The 23,742-nt window shown below is 48.2% G+C and overlaps 1 protein-coding gene across 3 annotated transcripts in view; it reads left to right on the top strand.

The window, feature by feature from the left end:
- The window catches only part of TTLL4 (tubulin tyrosine ligase like 4), a 1,554,536-nt gene that overhangs the window by 1,201,687 nt on the left and 329,107 nt on the right, over nt 1-23,742 (top strand). For all 3 annotated transcript variants that reach the window (XM_069616870.1, XM_069616872.1, XM_069616871.1), the window contains 2 exons: nt 16,754-16,856; nt 21,886-22,096. In XM_069616870.1, coding sequence (XP_069472971.1) covers nt 16,754-16,856; nt 21,886-22,096 — 314 coding nt within the window. The remainder of the gene's footprint in view (nt 1-16,753; nt 16,857-21,885; nt 22,097-23,742) is intronic.

Here is a 23,742-nt window from a genome sequence, read left to right as displayed (position 1 = left end):
AGGCAGAGCTGTTGTCAAACAGACGCTGTCCCTCAATGGCTCATTCTCTGCATCTCAAAATGCTATGATCTGGCCGGCAAGATCGTCCCTGGGGGTCTCCGGGCTCACTCCACCAGAGGGTTGCCGCCACCTCAGCTCTGCACCGTGCAGTGCTGGTTCTGTGTATTTGCCAAACAGCCACGTGTGCTTCTTTGCACACATTTGCGAAGCATTACTGGTTGAACTGTCTGCTCAGCACACTTGTTTCGGCAGAGCTGTCCTTCAGAATGTTTTGGTTTAGGTGGTGTCCTTGCTACCCTCCCTCCTCCAGGTCGTTGTACTGCTTTGGGAGTCTATCATGGATGAGGAATCAGTGGGAGGAAGGAATCCATTAAAACAACAAATTACTTACCTCAGTAATGTTCTTGGATGGACGTTCCTCCCACAGATTCCTCATTGACCTCCCTATCTGCCGCTCTGGGGTTAGCTAGTACACCTTAGTTCTGCTGTCCCTCCGCGTTGGAGTGCCAATGAAAAAGGGTGGAACTGAGATCATGGGGTGCGGCGCCTCTATATATACTGGCCCTGGTGTTCTGTCCGGGGCGGGGGGAGGAGGGGACGTTGGGTAGAGCCAACGCAGAGCTGCGCCCCCGGGTGGTGGCAAAGTAATTTGTTCATTCACATAGTCCGTCGGGTCCCAAAATACGAACTCTATACAGTCACAATAATTTCTGCATCTCTAGTACTTAAAACATACATGATATCTGTGAACACCATGTGCTAAATACAACCCCAAGAGGGAGAAAAAGGTGAATCCAGAAGGCCACCAAAAGTTAAGTTTAGCTTAGACTGCCAATACTAGTCCCCCAAGATCTTATGTCACTCCTGGAAAATAGATAAATTAACCAGCAGTTGTACAGTGTAGCATAGCATGTTCAGTAGACCATTTTGCTGTGGTGGAGAAAGGAGTCGGACAAAGGGGTGGCATGGTTCAACAGAGTATGGTCTGAAGAATGACTCCCTACTCCTGACCCACCTTGCACATCCTTGAGGATTGTCTTAGGAAAGTCTTTTACAATAGTCCTCAGAAGTCTCTTCAACTCTGCTCAGTACTATGGCAAGGCAACCTCTTATTACTCTGCAGGTTTCTTTGCCTCTTCTTCTTCTTCATATTCATTTGTGAATCAAAGGCGGAAGAGACATTACCATAACAGACAGTAATATTATGGATTTCTGATAAAGACTTGGTCCCAAGAGAAAAGGGGTTAGGGAGTTCCTTCACGGAACGGGAGTCCTTATCCCCATGATTGGGGTCTCTCCCTGTGAGGTCCTGCTTTCCACCACCCCTCGGGACTATTGTGTAGTGTCTCAACTCCCCAGCCTCACAGGGAAGGGTTCCCCCTGGGTGAGAAATGACAAGTCCCGTGACTCATCACACCAAGACTTTAAAAATAGTTTTAAATGCTAAAATGTCAGTGCTTTGGCATAAAGCTCATAGGACTCAAAGGGTACCCACACAAATTGTCCATATACAGGGAAATCTTGTTAGGTTAAGGTTAAAGGTCCCATTAGAAATAAAGTAGGACAGTCTGTAGTCACATCAGCAGTTATATGGAAAAGTCAGGTACGCCTCTTCTCCCTATAGGTGTGGATAATTGAGAAATCTACCCCAGGGGCTGCCAGACATCCCTCTCGGAGAACTCCATTGCCAGGTCTGAGAGACCCTGAAGCCCCAGGAAGAAATAAAACGTATCAGGATTCAGCCAAAGGACTTAATATGGTTGCCTGCAGAAACCCAAATTTAGGGGGGGCCCTTGAAGGTAAGAATCTTGCATAACCCACCAAGCCAGGGCCCAGAGAGAAGTACTTATATAATTGTTTATTTGTAAAGCGTTTATACACAAGTGAAGTGCTTCAAAGCACTTCAAGGCGTGAGGGGAACAAGGGGATATCGTCATCATTCTTAGGCCTTGAAGATTCTGAATGATCAAACAGCCATAACTAACATACTAGGCCAGGACATTTCTACTAGTATAAGTGTGTGACACAGAGTGGGGGGAGAAGTGGGACGGCAGGAGAGGAACATACAAGACGAAAAGGTTGGTCATCAATGCGCCAATGCATGCAGGCACAGCAAAGATGAGAGGAAGAGGGGAGATAGAGGAAGACAGGTCAGACAGACATGCTAAGCTTAGTGCATTCAAGGTCGTGCAAGTGAGCAGACAGAAGTGCGAGGGAGGGGGAGAGGGGCAAGTGCACCTGGCCCAGAATGGGCCAGTGTTAAGTGTAGAGCGGGAGCCACTCTCATCGAACATATTCAGAGTGCATTAATGCAGGCAGAATACGGCGGCCTGGAGGCAAGTGCAGGACTGGCTGGGGAGTCTGGGACCTGTGGGGCTCTGGATGTGCATGTTTGGGATGAGAACGAAGGAGGTAAGTAGGAGAGAAGAGAAAGGAGGTTAGTGAGGGGAGAGAAAGAGAAGATGAAAGTCTTGAGGAGTTTCTGGGACTTAACCTAGAGAGGCAGGTAGGCTGTTCCAGAGGGAGGTACCTGCAGAGGATAAGTATCTACCCCAAATCTCTTTTTGGAAAAGTGGCTCGCCTGCAGAGAGTTGAAGACTCCTGAAAATATGGCTTGTACAGTAATACACAGTGAATGAAATATCTTCAGTTGCAAGGCGTTTCACATAATCTGATCACTCGGGAAATTGTTCTGGTTGATGGTCTGGGTCATCAAAAGTTCAATCGGCCTCCACATGAGTCTGACCAGCCACTGAAGGGTAAAAATGGTGAAGATGGCTCCAGGAAGACTGACGAACCACAGCAAACGGATTGACAGCTGGAAGGGCACAGAGGGGCACCCAGCCAGCAGAAAACTGTCCCACGGTGGAAGCATGATAGTCAACATGATAGTCCTCTTAGGACTGTCCAGGTGAAGCCAGAGGCAGGGTAGTTGTGTCCCACAATACTTCAGGATAACAGCAGCTTCCTATCCCAAGGTGCACGACTGAGGTGTTACTTCAGGACGACTGTGGTAAAATGGCCCAGAAACTAACTGCTTCTGCATGAGGATACCAGCCTGGTGTAGGACCGGGGAGCCAGAGGTGGTGATAAAATAGGACAAGGACAGCCTAGGATGGGATCTCGAGCAGACAAAAGTGAAAACCGGAGCACAGGGAAGGCAACAGAAACCAGCCGGTATGGCTAGGAGTGATACTAAAATGAGGTAGGCTTAGGGTTTCCACCAGATGAACCCAAACGCTCAGGTTGTGGGGCGATGGCCTGAGCTCGCCCTACATTCACACACAGGGGCACTCGTTTTGGTGGTCTGCCAATCAGGCTGGCCCTAAAAACAACCATGTCCACCCGCACAGTATATAATATATACTGACCTGTCTAGTGCTAGTGACTAGTCTAAACCAGTCCAAACCACTATAATGGATAGTGTAGGGATCTGCTCAGTGTCAGCTTCTGTTTTCACAACAGCCATTTTAAGCCAGAAAACAAAATGGCTGACATTGGGACTTAAAAAAAATTCATTATTACCCACATGCTTACCAGTAAAGTACCTTGGGCTACTAATGCAGTAAATCTTCTTGCACCCCTGGTAAGGCCAAAACTAAATGACAGCTGCCACCAGCCAGCCCTCTAAAACCAATGCATGGTGATATAATACCTCATAGCCAAAATGTGCTTGAAAATTATCCCTGCCCTAGGAGAATTATGTGCTTCCATTCCTGTAGCGTGGGGACTTCAGAAATCCCTCTACCCATAAGAACAGGTCACAGGGCCTCGAAGGTGGGGAGGGAAAAGTAAAAAGTTGAGATATGCAATGTGTTGGGGCTGTTCGCCACTTGGGTGAGCACATGCTGGGTGTGGTATAGTGCAGCCAGAGAGTCTTGTGAATAGTGTGACAACATATTCTATTCATTAGATTTTTTAACTGATAAACTTATAAGTATATTGGTGATTAAAAAAGCCAAATATGGTCTGTATGGAAAATATCTGGTTAGTTTCAGGGGACACTAGTGTTCACTAATTGTAATTCGGAAAGGTGACGTTTTCATAGTTGGCCAACAGGATATAAGGGGTATAATGGGCTTGGGGGCTCACTTAGGTTAGTGTGGAAAAAGCCTGACAAGTGAGGTAGGGGGACTATGAGTTAGAGGATAAACTTCGAGACAGACCCAGATATGTCAAGATGGCAGCAGTCTCAAAACTGTTGGAAACATAACATTAACAAGTGAAATTCATCAAGGAAAGATGTGCATCGTCGGGCCTAACGCCATATTGGCACCTGGGTTGGGTGGCTTAGAATGCACGCAATACCTTTCTGTGCATCTCATTTTACAAGTAAGTCAACAACTACTTGTGTTTCCTTGCCTAAATTGTTCAAATTATTCATTTCCCCGCCCATGGCACTGTACCCCCTACTCCACCACCCTTGACATTTCCACATTTTGCTGGTTGCCATGGAAATGGAGATGCGCTGGTGAGAATCCCGCTGGCCATTTTCATGGCAACCACCTTAACTGAAATTTGTTTGTGTATGAAAACACTGGTCATGGGCTTGCTAATTCCAATTTGTGTATCCATCTATGCTCCCTAGAACACAAAGCGTTTAGCTTGGTGTCCTAATAGCAACAATGTGAAGTTTTGTGTAGTTTAGTTGAATAATTGTGGGGGGATGATGTCATGGTTTTATTTTATGACCGGGAAAGCATTAGTGTTTTGCGTCAAAAAGCTAATTCAATTGCTTGTGTGCTACTGAGGTGGTCTCCTTTGAAAACAGAATGTAACTTTTACCAAACCTTAACTTCATGCTGTCCATGAGCCAGATGCACAGCAGCATTAACATGCCTGTGCATGCTCCACAGGTCGTACCTCCTTAGCCCATGCTGCCCACCCAACCGCCAGCCCTTTTCTGCACACAGAGGGACTACTGCACGGCGGCTGTACCTCACAGTGCCTAAATACTTATTTTCCTTTTTCCTGTGACTAGGCCCTCAGATGCTGTGCTCTGTGCTATTGGTGCCTCCCCACAGCAGACCTCAACGTTTACTACCTGCAGTCTCTTTCCATTGATCACGCCTGGGTTTTCTGTGTTGCATGAAACGTTTTCTCCCAGAATGCACTTAGGGTGATGTTACACACATTTATCCTCATTTGACAGATTTTGTCAAACAGGTGAATAGCAGAAAGGTTAAGTCACATTTTTGACAAGGCATTCTGACCGTGTGCCTCGATTTCCCCATATGGGAGCAGACCGGGAGGGGTTCAAGGAACCTTCTTGCCCATAAGGTCTGATTCACAGGGGCGCATGCCCCAATGCCCCACACAGGGCTTGCTGCGCACTCCGCAAGGGCACCTCAAAGTTCTGTCCAACTGGGAGAGTCCCAGTGAGCCTTTGTCCCAGCTGTAGCGCTTCTATTTGTTGTGCTTTCCCAGCGGCTCCTCAGAGAGCTTTCAACAGCACCACTGAGGGGACTGAGCTTTCTCCAAGGTACCTCGTACGAAACCTTTCGAGTAGATTGTGTCCTCCAACGTATTCCTCATCTTAGATGTATTCCATCCGGCTTTAGCTGCTTCGCAATACATATTCGGCAGAGGGTGCCGTGCGTCGATGTCGAGTTGATGGTCCCTTGAGGGCCTCCATCGAGGGTGACGTCCTCAGGTATACAAGTAGCACGCGTGGCGCCCGTTGTCCTCAGTTCCGTTTTTCCGCGGTGCATGTTGCTTCGGAGCGCCTCGAGTTCTGTGACGCAGCAAATACTGAAGAATATTCGATATGTCCTAGTCATCGACTCTGACTATGACCCCGCGATCGGGTTTCAAAAAGTGTAAATCTTGCGGTTCGAAAATGTCTATCACGGACCCACACTGAGAATGTCTGTGGTGTCTCAGGTAAGGCCACAACATGGAGGCCTGTACAAAGTGTCAGGCGATGACGAGGAAGGCCTTGCGAGAGAGGAAGGGAAAACTGCAGGTAGGTCGTAAATCCGACCGGAAAGCCTCGAGCATCGAGTCGAGGTCCCGTGAGGAGAAGTCTCCTCGCGCGAAAGGCATCGGTCTAGGTCCCGAAGCGATTTCCCATCGCTCTTCGTCTTCGATGAAAAAATCCAAGAAAAGACGCCACAGGTCCCCTTCCACCTCGTCCTCAGACGAATCCCCAAAAAGGATGAAATGCCCCATAAAACATTCATCCCCCGAAGAGTGGGAAGCATTCAGGGTGAAAATGATGGAGGTGTTTGAGAAAGCGAAGCCTCGGTCCGCGCCTTCTTCGGAAGCCGGCTGGGTGCGTTATCGCTCCGACACTCGCGCGCCCTCGATCCCGGGTGATCGAAGAAGGAAGGATCGGGAACCTTCCAGGTTGCCAAGCGAAAAAGAGCAGTCGAGTCGACCGCTCGAGGTCACTGACGCCGTCTGAAACTCAACGCACCTCGAAGGGCAAATCTTCGAAGAGCGCCTCGAAGCCAGCTCTGTCGACCACTATTTCGTCGACACCTTTGTCGACGTCAACCCCGAAGCCCTCGGCACCAAGGTTCCAAAGGCTCCAGTTCAGCCAACTCAGCCAGAAAAAGAGAAGGGTTCAAAGGCTTTAATGCCTTCAGGTTCCACTAATACACCTCTCCCACCTCTCCCAGAAAAGGTTTTTAAACCTCTTCCAAAGAAGGAATTTTTCAAATCCCTGACTTCAATATTTGAGGAACAGGAGAGATCTGATGAGGAGAATGTTACTTTTGGACTGGAATATGGTACTCCAAATGTCCCAGAATGCCTGATTTTCTGAAGAAAGCAGGATGAGTGACGTGGTGGAATCCTTACATAATGTAAGTGGCATTGATATATCGCCTGAAACAGATTTTGGCAGGCCAGAACATGGGGAGCATGCCAGTCCCTCATACCGTCAACTAATGACAAAAGTGGTAGATTATTTAGGATGGGCTAGACCACCAACCCAATTCATCCAGGATGATTTGACCGATATATTGGATCATGGTCCCACCGAAGATCCAATCCTACCCTTCCATGTAGCCTTGCAAAATAGGGTGGCCAAAAATTGGGAGACTCCGGTTTCTATTCCTCCAGTGAATAAATCCCTTACTTCAAAATACCACCCTTCCAGTAGTGATCCCGGCTAGCTTTCTAAACACCCCACTCCTGAGAGTCTGGTGGTCCAGGCAGCCACAGCTTCAAATAAAATGGCGTACCCTTCTATCCCTCCGGATAGGGACGACAAGCATGTGGATGGTTGGGCATGCAAGGTATTTTCAGCTGGGAGTATGGCGTTAAAATCATTCAACTCCACGTGTGCCTTGGCAAGGTTTTCGTACACTCTGTGGGAGTGCATTGCAATGGCGGTGGAGCACATACCAGAAGGGGGACGAAAGGGAAGGATTCCTAGCCATTGTTAGAGATGGAAAGGAGGCCATGCAGGAATCCCTTCAATATGGATTGGACACTGCAGATAGTGTGAGCAGGTCCATGGGTACTAGCACGGTAATGTGCAGATTTGCGTGGTTACGGAAGTCTGGTTTCGCACCAGATGTGCAGAACCATCTTCTGAACATGCCCTTTGACGGGTCTCGCCTTTTTGGCAGCAAGGCTGACGAGAGCCTTGAGGTTGCAGACCTCAAAAGCAGCTGCCAAGTCTTTAGGAGATGCTATTAGGCAACCTCAGTCTTTTCGTGCTCCAGGACTATCTTGGAGGGGATGATCCTATCGTTACTACTCCTCATATGGAAAGGCGAGAAGAATGGCCAGTCTAAGGAGCCAGAGAGAGGCCACTCGCGGTGGACGAGGAAAACGTGTAAAGCCAACTCCAGCTGCAGCCTCTTTGCCATCAGCGGCTGCAGCAACGGCCACAAAACTGCTTTGAGGACTTGCATCACAAGACACCAGTGAGAGGCAGTCTGTCACAGCATCTGCAAGAATGGCGAGCCATTACTTCAGATGTTTGGGCTCAAGAAATAATAGCCCAAGGTTACTGCCTTCCTTTTCTAATGCAACCTCAAAGCAATCCACCAGGGCGACACCTTTTGAAGTTTCCAGACCCGCTCCTGCAGCAGGAAGTTCTAACCCTGCCGGAGAAAGGTGCTATAGAACCAGTACCTGTATCGGAGAGAAAGAAGAGATGGTACTCCCCTTACTTTTGGATCCCCAAAAAGGACGGTGGACTGAGACCCATCTTGGACTTAAGAGGCTTGAACAAGCTCCTCAGGAAGGACAAGTTCAGGATGGTTACTCTTTCTCAGATCCAGCAACTTCAGGATTGGTTGGTGTCATTGGACCTCCAGGATGCTTATGTGCCAATTCATCTCAAGCACAGAAAATACCTGAGGTTTGTAGTTGGCGACTAACACCATCAGTTTCGAGTCCTCCCATTCGGATTGACCTCCGCCCGAGGGTCTTCACCAAGTTAATGGTAGTGGCAGCGCACCTCAGGAGAGGGGGGATTCACATCTACCCGTACCTGGACAATTGGTTGATCAGGGCACGTTCTGCCGAACAAGCACTGGATCATCTGAAAGTCGCCTGCCACTTCCTCCACAGACTGGGCTTCTCCCTCAATTTCAAGAAGTCACAAATGACACCTTCCCAACAGCTCCAGTACATAGGGGCTGCATTAGACACATCCTTGGAAAGAGCTCGCCTCCCAAGTCGAGGGCTCAAGACATTCTTCAGATGGTTTCCAAATTCCAAAATGCCCAAAGTCTCCAGGCCTACGACTTTTTAAGGTTGCTGGGCCTCATGACATCCTGCATCTTCCTAGATCCCTTCAATGGACTCTAAAGACTCAATGGTCCCAGTTCTCAGGTCAAATGACGGATTTTCTTCAGATTCCGAAATGGGTTCGGCAGGATCTTCTGTGGTGGACTTGCACAGAGAATATCCTAAAAGGAGAACAGTTTTGGCAACCATGGCCGGAGATTACAATAGTGACAGACGCCTCACTCATGGGGTGGGGCGCTCATGCCAACGAGCTGACAATCAGCGGTCGTTGGTCTCCATCGGAGTCCAAACTACACATCAATCTTTTAGAGCTGAGAGCAATCAGACTAGCGCTCAAGGCTTTTCTACCATCTATCAGAGGAAAACATTTCCTGATAATGACTGACAACACAGTGGCCATGCATTATCTAAACAAAAGAGGAGTAGGGTCACTACCTCTGTGCAGAGAAGCAATGCAGCTCTGGTATTGGGCAATTCAAGAAGGAATCTCCTTAACAGCAGTTCATCTTGCCGGGGAGGAGAATATGACGGCGGACGCTCTGAGCAGCCAGAGCACGGTGTCCCATGAGTGGGAACTGGCTGAGGAAGTCATTCAATAGATCTTCGCCCTTTGGGGAACCCCTGAAGTAGACCTAGTTGCGCCGGAATCAACCGGAAGTGTGAAAGGTATTGCTCAAGGGAATTTCCCCTGAGAGGAGCCCTAGGGGACGTGTTCTTGGTGGAGTGGAACTTCCCACTATTATACGTGTTCCCTCCGATTCCCGTCATTCCTCAGGTCATCAGGAGACTGAGATGGTTCGGAAACCGCATGATCCTAATTGCCCCAGACTGGGCCAGGAGAACGTGGTACTCTGACCACCTAGACATGTCCATCTGTCCCCTGTTAAGCCTTCCTCAGAGAGAGGACCTTCTCTCACAAATGGAGGGCCAGGTTCTCCATCCAGAGATCAAGATACTCAACCTTCACGCTTGGTATCTGAAAGGCTGAGATACAAGGATTGGGACCTTCCAGGTGATGTCATGGAGGTGTTGCTTTCGGCAAGAAGACCAGCAACAAAATCTCTATACCGTTGCCGTTGGAAAAAGTTTTGCAATTGGTGCAGAGAAAAGAATGTTGATCATTTTCTATGTTCTATTCTGGAAGTACTCTCCTTCCTCTTGACCCTAGCACAAATGTTTGGACCATTAAAGGTTATCTTGCAGCGCTTTCCATTTTCAAGTGGTCGTCGGAAGAATGCTCCTATTTCAAAATTCCTTTAGTAGTACAATTCTTAAAAGGACTCACCAATGTGTTTCCTCCTTTCCAAGTACCAATTTGGGATCTTAATCTGGTTCTAAAATTCTTAATGTGTGCCCCTTTTGAACATTTGCACACTGTCCATTAAGATTACTAACATGGAAAACTGCTTTCCTGGTTGCTTTAACATCTGCAAGAAGAGTGAGCCAATTGCAGGCACTCTCTTCTGGGCCACCCTATACTGTGTTCCATAGGGACAGAGTGGTATTAAGGGTTAAACCCTCATTGTTACCTAAAGTTGTGTCAGATTTTCATTTAAATCAGAAAATTGTTCTACCCACATTCTATCCTCCACCTCCTCCTAGTAAGGAAGAGGAAAGATTGTACAGGTTGGATCCGAAAAGAGCTCTAAGCTTTTACATTTCTAGGCTTTCCAAGCTTAGAGTGGATAATCAACTTTTCATTGGCTACGCTGGAAGGAAATTGGGACAATCGGTGTCAAAACAAACCATATCACGTTGGATTGTGCTTTGCATTTCAGAATTCTACAGATTAGCGGAGAAAGACACACCAGAAGGCTTAAGGGCTCATTCCACCAGAGGCATTGCCTCTTTGACAGCCCTTCAAAGAGGTGTTCCCATAAAATCCATTTGTGAAGCAGCAACTTGGTCATCGCTGCATACCTTTTCAAAATGCTATAGTCTGGATGCTTCCCAGTCTAAGGAGCTGAATTTTGGTAAAGCAGTACTATATTCAGCCATTTAAGGGTATCAAAACATCTACTCCCGCCTCCAGAGAATTGTCCATACTGCTTTGGTTGTCTGTCTAAGACATGGGTGCACAACATGCGGCCCGCCATGCTCTTTTGTCCGGCCCGCGAGGCACAAAGACTTTCCTAATGGAGGGCGGCCCGCGGAAAGTCTTTGTTGTCTTCCGGCCGTCATTCGCTCAGCACACATGCACCACGTTGCTCCTACGAGCCACGTAGTGTGTGTGCTGACCTAATGGAGGGCCAGCACTACGGCTGGCGTGGTCCATAAGGCTTGATGCCGGAAGGCATTTCAGCCTTGGACCACGCCAGCCGTAGTACGATTCCAGCGTTCCTGCTTACCTGCCTTCCAGTTCCAGCACGTCTCCGGTAAGTGGTCTGTTTGTGTTTGTGTGTCGGGTCTGTTTTACTTTGTTTGTGTGTGTATGTTGCGATTGGGGGGGGGGGGGTGTCGGATGTGTTTGAATGTTGGAATTTTAATGTATTTTGTGTGCATGTTGAGATGCGGGGGTGGGGGGGTGTGTCGGATGTGTATGAATGTTGGAATTTTAATGTATTTTGTGTGCATGTTGAGATGCGGAGGTGGGGGGGTGTGTCGGATGTGTATGAATGTTGGAATTTTAATGTATTTTGTGTGCATGTTGAGATGCGGGGGTGGGGGGGTGTGTCGGATGTGTATGAATGTTGGAATTTTAATGTATTTTGTGTGCATGTTGAGATGCGGAGGTGGGGGGGGGTCGGATGTGTATGAATGTTGGAATTTTAATGTATTTTGTGTGCATGTTGAGATGCGGGGGTGGGGGGGGGGTGTCGGATGTGTATGAATGTTGGAATTTTAATGTATTTTGTGTGCATGTTGAGATGCGGGGGTGGGGGGGTGTGTCGGATGTGTATGAATGTTGGAATTTTAATGTATTTTGTGTGTATGTTGCGATGGGGGGGGGTGTCGGATGTGTTTGAATGTATTTTGTGTGCATGTTGAGATGCAGGGGTGGGGGGGGGGTCGGATGTGTATGAATGTTGGAATTTTAATGTATTTTGTGTGCATGTTGAGATGCGGGGGTGGGGGGGTGTGTCGGATGTGTATGAATGTTGGAATTTTAATGTATTTTGTGTGTATGTTGCGATGGGGGGGGTGTCGGATGTGTTTGAATGTGTTTTGTGTGCATGTTGAGATGCGGAGGTGGGGGGGGGGTCGGATGTGTATGAATGTTGGAATTTTAATGTATTTTGTGTGCATGTTGAGATGCAGAGGTGGGGGGGGTCGGATGTGTATGAATGTTGGAATTTTAATGTATTTTGTGTGCATGTTGAGATGCGGAGGTGGGGGGGGTCGGATGTGTATGAATGTTGGAATTTTAATGTATTTTGTGTGCATGTTGAGATGCGGGGGTGGGGGGGTCGGATGTGTATGAATGTTGGAATTTTAATGTATTTTGAGTGTATGTTGAGATGCGGGGGTGGGGGGGTATTGGATGTATTTGAATGTTTTTTGTGTGCTGAGTTGGAGGGGATGGGGGTTCAGGTCTGTATGGGTGCATGTTTGTGTGTGTGCTGAGTTGGGGGGTGGGGGTTCGGGTCTGTATGGGTGCTTGTTTGAGAGTTTGCTGATTTGGGGGGCTGGGGGGTTTGGGTCTGTATGGGTGCATGTTTGTGTGTGTGCTGAGTTTGGGGGGTGGGGGTTCGGGTCTGTATGGGTGCATCCTTGAGTGTGTGTGTGTGCTGAGTTGGGGGTGGGGGGTTCGGGTCTGTATGGGTGCATGCTTGAGTGTGTTTGGGGCATAGTGTTTGGTTGGGGGTGGGGGCCATGGGGCATAGTGTTTGCTTGGGGGGTGAGGGACAGGGGGCATAGTGTTTGCTTGGGGGGGTAAGGGGGACAGGGGGCATAGTGTTTGGTTTGGGGTGACAGGGCCATGGGGCATAGTGTTTGCTTGGTGGGTGAGGGACAGGGGGCATAGTGTTTGGTTGGGGGTGAGGGACAGGGGGCATAGTGTTTGCTTGGTGGGTGAGGGACAGGAGGCATAGTGTTTGGTTGGGGGTGAGGACAGGGGGCATAGTGTTTGCTTGGTGGGTGAGGGACAGGGGGCATAGTGTTTGCTTGGGGGTGAGGGACAGGGGGCATAGTGTTTGCTTGGGGGGGTGAGGGGGAAAGGGGGCATAGTGTTTGGTTGGGGGTGAGGGACAGGGGGCATAGTGTTTGCTTGGTGGGTGAGGGACAGGAGGCATAGTGTTTGGTTGGGGGTGAGGACAGGGGGCATAGTGTTTGCTTGGGGGGTGAGGGACAGGGGGCATAGTGTTTGGTTGGGGGTGAGTGACAGGGGGCATAGTGTTTGCTTGGGGGGTGAGGGATAGGGGGCATAGTGTTTGCATGCAATAACTAAATCGAAATAAATTATAACAATGGAAAATGTGTAGTACAAAATGTAAGTTTGAAATGCAATAAAAATAGTTACCCCTCAAAAACATATTCTTTTTCCATGTGTTTAATACAAATTGGGGGTTGAAAAAGCCTCCTGACATGTCCCGCCTACCGCCCCGCCCACTTTTACTTTTCGGCCCACTATAGCCCTCATGTAAGGTACTTTCGGCCCTCTGTCAAAATCAGTTGTGTACCCCTGGTCTAAGATGAGGAATACGTTTGAGGACTCAGTCCACTCGAAGAACAAGTTACTTACCAACTGGTAACATGCTTTCGATTGGATGTCCCTCCAACGTATTCCTCATCGCCCTCCCATCCTACCCCTCTGTAGATTTTCCGGTTTATTGCCACTTCAACTCTCACCTTTTGGTGTTGGAGCCCAGCCGAATTCCTCGGTTTTGGCCTGTACCATGGTCACTGCAGACTCCTGGCCGGAGTTTACCCCAGCTCTGAAGGCTCAATTTTGTATTACTATGGGCCAGATCCATGATGGTGATCCCATCACTTATGGATTGGAGCTCTTTGATTCGGGTTAGGTGGAGGACGTTGCAGAGGAAGTCTGACCCGGCGGGTGTCCTTACTGATCTGGCTTCTCATCTTTGGGGTGCTTGTGGTGTGGGCACTTCTCCAGCATTGGATCTTTCATAGATTCAGATGCTTGAATATTCCCCGTTGTCAGACTGGGAATCCTCAGTGATTTAAATATACATATTTTCCATAGAAAATGATTGAGATTGCCCATTGTGGTCTATGAGCCATTAAATTGTGTATGTCCCTCCACCTTACTTTGGTCCTTTATGGCCCTAACCAATGAGGTGGCATGCTTTAAGCTCCGCCCAAGGCAGCCATCTTCAGATTTTTCACTGCAGTCTAACAGACTAGTGGGAATCCTCAAGCTCTCTGAGCTTTTCGTTTTCTCATTGTTAGCTGTTTATCTTTTTCTCTAAATATTATACCTTGATCTCCTTTCTACTGAGTGTTTCTGGGCTCAGAAATCTCTTGTTTTCATTCGAAATTTGTCGAGTGAAACTTCTCTTCACACATGTCAGAAGGACCAACTGTCAAGAAGCCTTCCCTATTCAGGGACTGCATTAGATGCAAAAAGAAGCTTGTTTACATGAAGGATGCTCATGAGCAGTGCATATACTGCCTTTACCCTCATGACATTCACAAATGCGACATTTGCAAGACTTTCACCCAACAAAACTCTTCAAGACAGACACAGAAGACTCCTTCTACACCTAGAGTCAAGAGGACACTCTTCTGAAGAAGAATTGGTTAAGACCGCTCCTGTGCTGTCTATGAAAACTTCTGAGAGGCAAACCTCAAAAAGAAGGGCCTCCTCAATGGAAAGGAGTATTTCTCCTTAACTTAAGAGCAAGAGAAAGGTGGAATTGGCTTCTCTCACACCCTCTCTTGGCTCTGGAGACCAGAATAAAAGGCACCCTGAAGAAAAAACGACCTCCAAAAGTAAGGAAGCGTTTTCAAAAAATCTGGAGGGTGGTGGAGGGTGGGGGGCAGGCAATCGTCCACGAAAACGTTGTCTACGAGCGGCATCAGCGATAATGGCCCGTCGACGACCAAACCATCAATGAAACCTAAAACGTCCACGACGATGCTCCAAACCTCGTCGTCAACAAGTAAGTCCTTGTTGTCGAAATCGGCCATAACTAAGCAATTGTTGACGAAGGAATCCCATCACTTGGCCACAAAACTTTTGTCGACGGAGAAGGAACATCACCCGTCTACGAAGCCACTGTCGACAACTCCGGCCACTTCCTCGTCGACAGCGAAAAATCAACCCAAAACACACCGTCCACGGATACCACAGGTACGCCGACCAATGAAGCGGTTTGAACAAGCCAATGGGCACAGCCCCTCACATCCCACAGGACCACAATCCACCAATAGAAGCTCAACTGTCTCCCTTATGAAAGATGACCAAACTTCCAGACATTCTACAGGAAGAATTTTCAGACACCGACTTCAATTCTGAACAGCCGATTCTCACTCCCAAGGAGAATAGCCCTCCATGGCATCCCACTACGGAGGAGCCCTCGGATCCATATGATCCAGCACTCATGGCGTCAATGCAAAGGATTATTGACAAATTCAACCGGCGTCAGAGGCAAAGACATCGATCTTCTACACCGAAGGAAAGATCCCCCTCAGAGGGATATTTCACCTCTTCATAACATGCCAAGCTCTCCTCCTAGGAGCAGACCTCATAAGAGAGCACATTCACGGAGCCTCCTCGCAGATCTAGGAGCAGAACGCTCAGTGCTTCGCCACCAAGGGTCTCTCCCCCGAGATCATCACCTAGGCCAAGGTTAACTATAAGGGACCCTACAGTAGTTCCAGGCGAACAGAAGGATCTGCAGAATATACATCATATATAGGCATGTTTGAACTGCTTGGTATTCTATTCAAGCATCTGAATCTATGAAAGATCCAAAGCTGTAACTGTATTTCTCCAGCATTGGTATCTTTCATAGATTCACATGCGCCCGCCCACCTCCCCTGAGAGGCTGCTCCCACGCCCAGCAGTCACACATGTAGTCTACTACGGCTCAGAATCTGAAGATGGCTGCCTGGGGCGCAGTTTAAACCCTGCTACCTCATTGGTTAGGGCCATAAAGGACCAAAGTGAGGTGGAGGGACTACACAATTGAATGGCTCATTGGCCATAATGGGCAATCTCACTAATTGTCTATGGAGTGTGTGTGTGTGTGTGTGTCTCATTCAAATCACTTAGGATTCCCAGTCTGATGACTGGGAATATTCATGCATGTGAATCTATGAAAGATACCAATGCTGGTGGAGAAATAGTTACAGGTAAGTAACTAAGACTTTGCATGAGTTTGGCTTCATGCAGTCTTTTGCATTTCACAAGCCCCATTCTTCCTTCCAGTGGACTATCGCCCATGTCAGTGCCTATGGGCCTGTCATCTCCAGTGAGATAGAAAGTCCCCAGAATCTCACCCCTGCATAAAATCACCCATCACTAGAGTGACCAAGTAGCAGCTGAAGACATGGAAGAATATTCAGCTGGGCTGGGCTTGCACCAAAACAAAGGGGAATGCAAGGGATACGGTTATTAATCCTGGGGACCAACATCAGTGGAAGAATCTGATGTCTGACTGGTGCTAAGTAGTCCAAGAATCCAGGTGAATTTCTCAACATCCTGACCAGAAAGACACAAGGTACTAAGAAAGAAGTGCAGTGCACTCAGAACCTCAGAGTGAGAGTGACCATTTGCTGCTAGGAAGGTGTGTTCGTTTCGAGAAGAGAGGATGACTGAAGACCACAGTCTAGAGAACTGGCCCTTTTTGCACTCATTCCAGAACATCAACACTGGGCCTCAGTCAAGCCGAATCCCCTAGTTTAGTTTTCTGATGCATCTAATAAAGAAATTGAGAAGACGCCTCGCTTTGTCTGTTGATCCCTCTGCAGTGAAAGTATATACACTATCACTTCCCTAGGGCTCTCGGGGAAGAGAGTGAGGTGTATTTTGAAAGGCTTACCTCTGTTTTCTGCTGCTCAGCATCTGATGCTTGAACGTCAACGCATTCGATCCCAACTTGATATATTTCGCCTTCTCCCTTTTCCCTTCCAGCCTGCCCACACTTGGAAAAGAGAGGTCCAGACTGACTCCTGAACTCTTCACAGAAGAAAAGATGAAGCGAGCCTTCTACCTGAGTCAGAAGTTAGCAGATGAGGTATGAAACACTGTGTATGAAATGACAACCTAAAAGGTATTACTTTGCAGTGTTGAATATAAAAAGGGGTGTTCTTCTTTGCCAGTTGAAGTTCTTTGTGTTTGCACAGTGAGCCATCTGGTGGTCCTGTATAGTAATGCTTCCACTTGCTGTGCCTAGGGTTCCAGCTTACATCTTTTACTGGGTTTGAATTTTTTGATGCAGATCCTTGCTGCCAAATATGACACTTGTTTGCTTCATGGTGTGAGGTTCTACCAGTTTGGTCGGTTTTGTGAGGGGTTAAGAACCTTTCAAATGTAAATAGGCTATCCAGCAATCTGCAACACCAGCATCCTGCCTAACTACTCCACTCTAAACCAGTCTCTGGATCTTTCTTTGACCAACACTAAATCTGAACAAAACAGGTGCTCTACTTTTGCCAAGATTTTTTTACATGTGCTGTACCAACTGTCCTTTTTGGGCCTGATGTTGATAATGAAGGCAGTCGACCAAACTTTCCCATGGTAAATGTATTCACACACGTCTAGAGCCAAACACGTCTAGAGAAAAGCACAGCCGTTGATTGCATTTAGCTTAATCAGCCAAGGATAGGAGTATGTGTTTTTTCCTTAGGTTTATTGAAAGGAGACAGCCTGCAACCTGTCTGGTGTAAAGATACACATGTAATTAAAAGCAGATCTTTATCCTGGGTACTGGTAGAATATTCATTTGGTGAGCTCAGTGCTGTCTGTTCCAACGATTCTTAACTTGCCTCTCCTGGGTTAGCAACTTCATACACAAGCTGGTGGTGGACTTTACTGCTTGTGATTTGATTAAAGCACTGAGAGTCCTAGGTCCTTCAGACTGCAGATGTTTGGGATTTTCAGTTAAACAGCCCTCTAAACATTGCAGCTAGAAGTCTGCCCATGCCATATGGTTGGTAATTTTCACATGGCATCTGAATTATTGGTAAAGTTGGTAGTTGTGACAAATCTTTTTAGAGCTGAACCGATGGGGGAACTTGGCCCTAAAAGTGGCAGAAGAATGAGTAACCTTTACAGCAATGAAGCAGCTCTGCCTCCTCTCTCCCACCCATGGCACTTTGTTCATCCCATCTTTTCCAACTGCTTCTCTATCAACTACCCTTCCCCTCTCACTAAGTCTGGAAAGAAATTTAAAAAGGATATTTTGGCCTCTAATCCAGGTCTCCCTATCGCTGATGCCTATTCCAGCGCTTCTTCCAGACAGACCCTCACCGACATCCTCTTGGTCGTTCCTTCGCCGGATCTATCAACCCCACATATGATCTCTGTGCTCTGTCCTGGCTCCACCTCTCCCATTAATGGTGGCACTCGCTGGGACGTCCTTGTGGCTTCCTTTTGACTCCTCCAGAGTCATCCTTAATGTCTACCTTAATGGCACTGTCATGGCCCAAGGTCCTCGGGCCAATCTCCTCCTCTTTTGATAGGCGTTTCCCTCGCCTCATCAACTTCCTTTTATCTCCGGCTGTCCCTTCCTCTCCTGGCAAGGTAGCCACTCCTCCCTCCCTCCCTCTGCCTCACTTCAGGCTACCTCCACTCCTCCGCAGGGCTTACCTCTGATGTTGTACCCCTCCCTGGAAGGTCTTTAAGGCTGGCAACCTTCTGCATCTTGCCACTCTCTCTGCTGTCACACTCCTCTGACAACTGTCGCCTCCTCGAAGAACTGGACCTTGATGTCCTTGGTCTTACTGAGACATGGTTCACAGCCAGCTCTGTTACGAGCTTTGACACTCTCCTCCCTCATGGCTACAAGCTCCTCTCGTGCCCAGATCCACCCGGCCTGGAGGTGGTGTAGCCCTGATCTTTCCTGAGTGGATTCCTGCCACTATCATTCCCACTCGGACCTACTCCTCTTTCGCGAATGCCTTGTCTGCAGGCTCTCCATCTCTCCTAGTCACTCTTACTGTGGCTACTCTCTATCGGCCCCCTAGTCAAATCGCCTCTTTTCTCTCTGAGTGGGCGGACCTCTCCTCCTCCCTCCGGGCCTCAACCACTTGACTCCTCATCCTTGGTGACCTCAACATCCATCTTAATTCTGCTTGTCTCTCTTCTTTGCTCTTTCACAACCTCTCAGATTCCCTCTCTCTCTGTTCTCCCCTCTGGCCCGACTCATTCTGCAGGTCACACACTTGATGTCTTCATCTCCTCTGGCCTCCCCCTCTCGATCCCTCTGACCACTCCTCTCTCTTGGCGTGACCACTGCTTCCTCTCCTCTCATCTCTCACTCTCTTCCCCCAAAAGCCAAGCCTACCCCTACACTGCCACCTACCTTCTCGGAAATTCGGCCGATGAAGCGCGTGTCAGTTGAGGCTTTTGCTTCCACTTTCTCCCCCCTCCACTGGTTGACTCACACTCGGACACAGCCCTATCCATTCTCTACTCTTCTATTACTGATACGCTTGATGCTCTTGCCCCTGTCATGAGGATCCTCTTGAAGTCCAAAGCCAAGTGCAATTCCTGGTTTGACTCCGACCTAGCTACACTTAAACGTAAGTGTAGGGCGGCTGAGAGGAAATGGAGGACTTCTTGCTCTTCCTCTGACAAACTGGCCTGTCACCTGCTCCAAAGGCAATACCGACACTCTCTCCGCACCAAAAAGAGTCCACATTCAAGCCTGTCTCTCAGCGGCATCTAACAACTCGGCCAAACACTTTAAAATCTGCAAGGAGCTGGCCAACCCTGCTGCAGTCTCACCCCTCCTGTTGCCTCCCAGGCTCTTTGCAATGCCCTTGCCTCTCACTTTATCTCAAAAACCCAGGACAGTCTGTCCACCCTCTTCTCCCACTCCGTCTGTGCTTGTTGACCCTCCCTCAGCCATTGCCCCACCCCCCCTTCTCATCCTTTCCTCTTTTCTACCCTGATGAGGTCGCTACACAAGTATGATCTTTAAAGCCTTAAACCATCAAGGACCACAGTGACACCCTTGCTCCGGTCCGTGCCAATTTCTGCAACCACTCCTTTGCCTCAGGATCCTTCCCCTCCCTCTGAAGCACTCCCTTGTGCATCCTCTTCTCAAGAAACCCACAGCTGATCCTTCTTGTCCTGCCAATTGTCGCCCAATTTCCATTACTCCTTTTCTGGGCAAACTCCTAGAAAATCTGGCCATCTCCCAGCTTAACCTTCATTCCGATTCTGTTGGCTGTCTGCACGACCACCAGTCTGGCTTCAGAGGTGCCAGAAGCACAGAAACTGCTCTCCTGAACATCCGTGAAGACCTGCTCTCCAACCTCGACTCTACCATTCCCTCTGTCCTCATCTTACTTGATCACTCTTCTTCCTTTGACACGGTCAACCATATCGTCCTGCTCAACAATCTCCACGATAACCTTGGGTATCACCGATCAGGCTCTGGCCTGGCTGACCTCTTTCCTCTCTGATCGACCCTCCCATGTCATACTGGGGTCCTTCCTATCATCTATCTCCCTCTCTACCTGTGGTGTTCCCCAGGGGTCTAACCTCTCGCCCTGGCTTTTCAACCAATACCTGGCAACTCTCGCCCGCTGCATTGCCATTTTCTGCTCAGATTTCCAGTGTTACGCTCACGACACAACTCATTTTCAGGCTGTCCGCGGCCACCTCCTCTCCCATCTCTGACTGCCTTCAGCCATTCAAGATTGGTGTTCCGGCAATGATTTTTGTCTGAATGCCAGCAAGACTGATATCCTCCTCATCGGCACACCTTCTCCATCCTTTCCCCTCACTCTCTGGCGGGCCTCCCTTGGCCACCCTCCTACACCCACCTGCGAGGCTAATAATCTCGGGGTCATCTTTGATTCCACACTTTCCTTCTCTGTCCACACCTCGGATGTCTCTAAAAAATAAAACTTCCTACTGCACCTCCTCAGAGCTACTCTACCCTTCCTCTTCTTCCCCCAGAAGCTCACTGTCTCCCAAGCTCTGGTTCTCTCCAAGTTGGACTATTGTAACAGCCTCTTTCTAAACGTACCTGCCTCTACCCTACGCAATTAATCCAAAACAGAACTGCGAGTCTTGTCCTTGGCCTCAAGCCCTGGGATCATATCTCTCCAGCTCTGAAATCTCTCCATTGGCTCCCAGTGGATGCAAGGATTCAATTCAAAACCCTCTGCATTGTCCACAAGGCTTTCTGGGGCCTGGGTCCAAAATACCTTCAGCTATCCCTCCGCAAATACCTCCCCTCTCGAGCTCTTCGCTCCTCTACCTCGAACGCCCTCAGGGTCCTCCGTTTTTCAAAGAAATGAGCTGGGGGTAGATCTGTCTTCGGCTGGGTCCTCCCTCTGGAACAGCCTCCCTGCCACTCTAAAACTTGAGGAGAACCATCTGTGGTTCCGGAAACACCCGAAGACCTTCCTTTTTGCTTCTGCCTTCGTCCCCCCTTTCCCCTGCTGATCGATTATCACCTGGCACCGTGCACCTGGCCACCCTCTGGCCTCTGGGCCCAGGTTCCTGCTCACCCTGCCATCCTCCCTCACTGCCTCCGGGCCACCCCTTGCACTAGGGCCTGCATCTGTACCCTTACAGTTCCCCCTATTTGCACTTATCTGACTTAACCTGTCCGCTGCCTTAAACTCCGCAATTGCCACTTGCTGGCTGCACTACCACTTTTGTTTGCTTTTATTTTCTATTTATTTTTCTTCATTTATTCTGTTCCCCTTTTGCTCCGCACTTTCTTTCCCCCCACCTCCCCTTTGCACTTTTCCCTTCCCCCCTGGCACTTGAATATTCTCAATGTCACTGGGCGTTGTTTTGTTCTCCCATGGTTCCCCTCCCTTGCCTTGTCCCGCTTTGAAACACTTGTGTATGAGTGCGATAGAAATAAAATATAATTTCAATATATTGTATTACATTCACTTTGCACTACATTAAGCTGCACATTTGGCCATATTCCTCTTGTGTTGGAGTAAAGGATACTTTCGCATCTGTCATGTAGCTCTGACTTTCTCTCCCTTCCCCAGAATTAGTGAAGACTTTCAACAGGCCTTTCTTCTTAGCCCCAGAACTAACTGTTTTTACTTCTCACGCCCTTTCAGGATTTTTACTCCACTGTCCTGGACACACTGACTCCTGATGATGTCCGGACCTTGGTGGAAACTGAGGATGAGTATTTGCGGCGTGGTCAGTTTGAACGGGTGTTCCCCTCTGCCTTCTCAGGACGATACCATCGATTCTTTGAGCAGCCCAGATACTTAAACATTCTACTCAACCAGTGGGAGCAGAAATATCGGGATGATCGGGAGAAAGGTGAGATTTCCCGGCTGAGCCAGGCCAAATATTTAAACATGTTACTGCTTTCATTTGATTCTTTTCTTTAGGGCGGATAGAAATGGGGGTGGTTAAAGCATGGTATGAGATTTGTTGTCGATTACCTTCAACCATTACTGTGTATCTGTCCACCATTGCATTCACATTGGATACTAAGGTCTATCCTGCTTTTCCCAAAGTCCTACTCTATATTCAGATCAAGAGTTTCATTGGATGAACCGTTGGTTTATTTGAAGAGGCCCATGTCTATATATCATGGAACGTATCAGGAACTTAGTCGGCCCATAGCACTGTTCTACATTATCAGCAACCAAGACAGCCTCAAAGTGCAACCCTACTGTGGGAAGAGTCTCATGATTTTTGGTCTGAAGCTCAGGAGGTAATATAAACCATGCATAGAAGAATGGATACTTTGGGGCAAAATTAGTGCAATCAAAATGACATTGCTCCCTAAATTGTATGTATTTAGCATGCTCCCCCCTTCTGCTATCGGGTAAACTAGTTTTAGAAATATCATTCAACAGGTTTCTGTTGGGTGAAGGTGGCAGGTTGAAAATTATGATGGTTTTCTTTCGAAAACCGGTGCACCTGGGGTTTTTGGTTACCCTAGAATAAAGGCTGTTTCACACTGCCTTCACGCAGCGTACATTATATTACTAGCTTAAGTTGGATCATGTTGACTGTCTGAATTGGGCCCTAGTTGAGAGAGGATCAGTCTCTCAGACTCCGATATATTGTCTTCTTTACATGGAAAAATGACTTTACAAGCAAGAGCTTGACTCTGCCGCTTCCCCAGCTTGGGATCTTACATGTATTCACATGCTTATGAATGTACCCTGTCTTCAGGCTGGGAATTCTCGGTAATATTTAAAAGCAGTTTTGATTTAAAGCTAAAAACTGCCTGTCCCTTATAAAGCCTATTGCTGTCACTTTGGGCCATACTTCCCGAGCCAATGGCATTCGTCCTCCTTAAGTCCACCCCCAGTGACCATCTTCAGATTTTTACCGCACATTTTCGTGTTGGGGGTCCTCGGATTTCACACCTCAAATCTCCACTTTCTATTTTTGTGACAATTCTTGATCGTCTTTAGTCTTCAGTCACTTTGGTGACCACCGGTGTCAAGGACCCGTTGCCGATTAAGATCCATTCCATAGTCTGATCTTTTTTCTTCGCATGGGCCCTTCTCCTTCTCCTTGGACCTTGGGCCTTCACCACACAGCATGGCGGACTCCAGCAAGAAGTCTCTTCAGGGCCTGTTCCAAATGCAACCTGAAGAACAGCTTTGTAAATGATCAGCATGATAAATGCCTCTACTGTTTGCACCCAGACCACAATGGGGACAACTGTTCCACCTGTAAGTTCTTCCCCTCAAAAACTCGATGGGATTGTCACCGAAGGTTAGTGACTTGGCTAGAGGAGGGTGTCAAGGCCTCTGACACGGCCTCACTGTGAAGTCATGCGTCTGCCTGGGTCCACAGATCTGTTGAGCCGCCTCCCTCTACTAAGATGTCAAGATCAGTTAAGGACCCTTCCCTAAGGAAGAGACCTAAAAAGGACAAAGTCCCACGCTCCAGCTTTTTCTATGTCGACCGTTCTCAAGGCTCAGTCTACGAAGGCATAGTCC

The sequence above is a fragment of the Ambystoma mexicanum genome, chromosome 9, assembly GCF_040938575.1.
Source record: "Ambystoma mexicanum isolate Mex_15411 chromosome 9, UKY_AmexF1_1, whole genome shotgun sequence".
Taxonomy (NCBI): domain Eukaryota; kingdom Metazoa; phylum Chordata; class Amphibia; order Caudata; family Ambystomatidae; genus Ambystoma; species Ambystoma mexicanum.
Note: the sequence above shows the minus strand (reverse complement) of the source record. Positions and strands in the feature narration are given on the sequence as shown.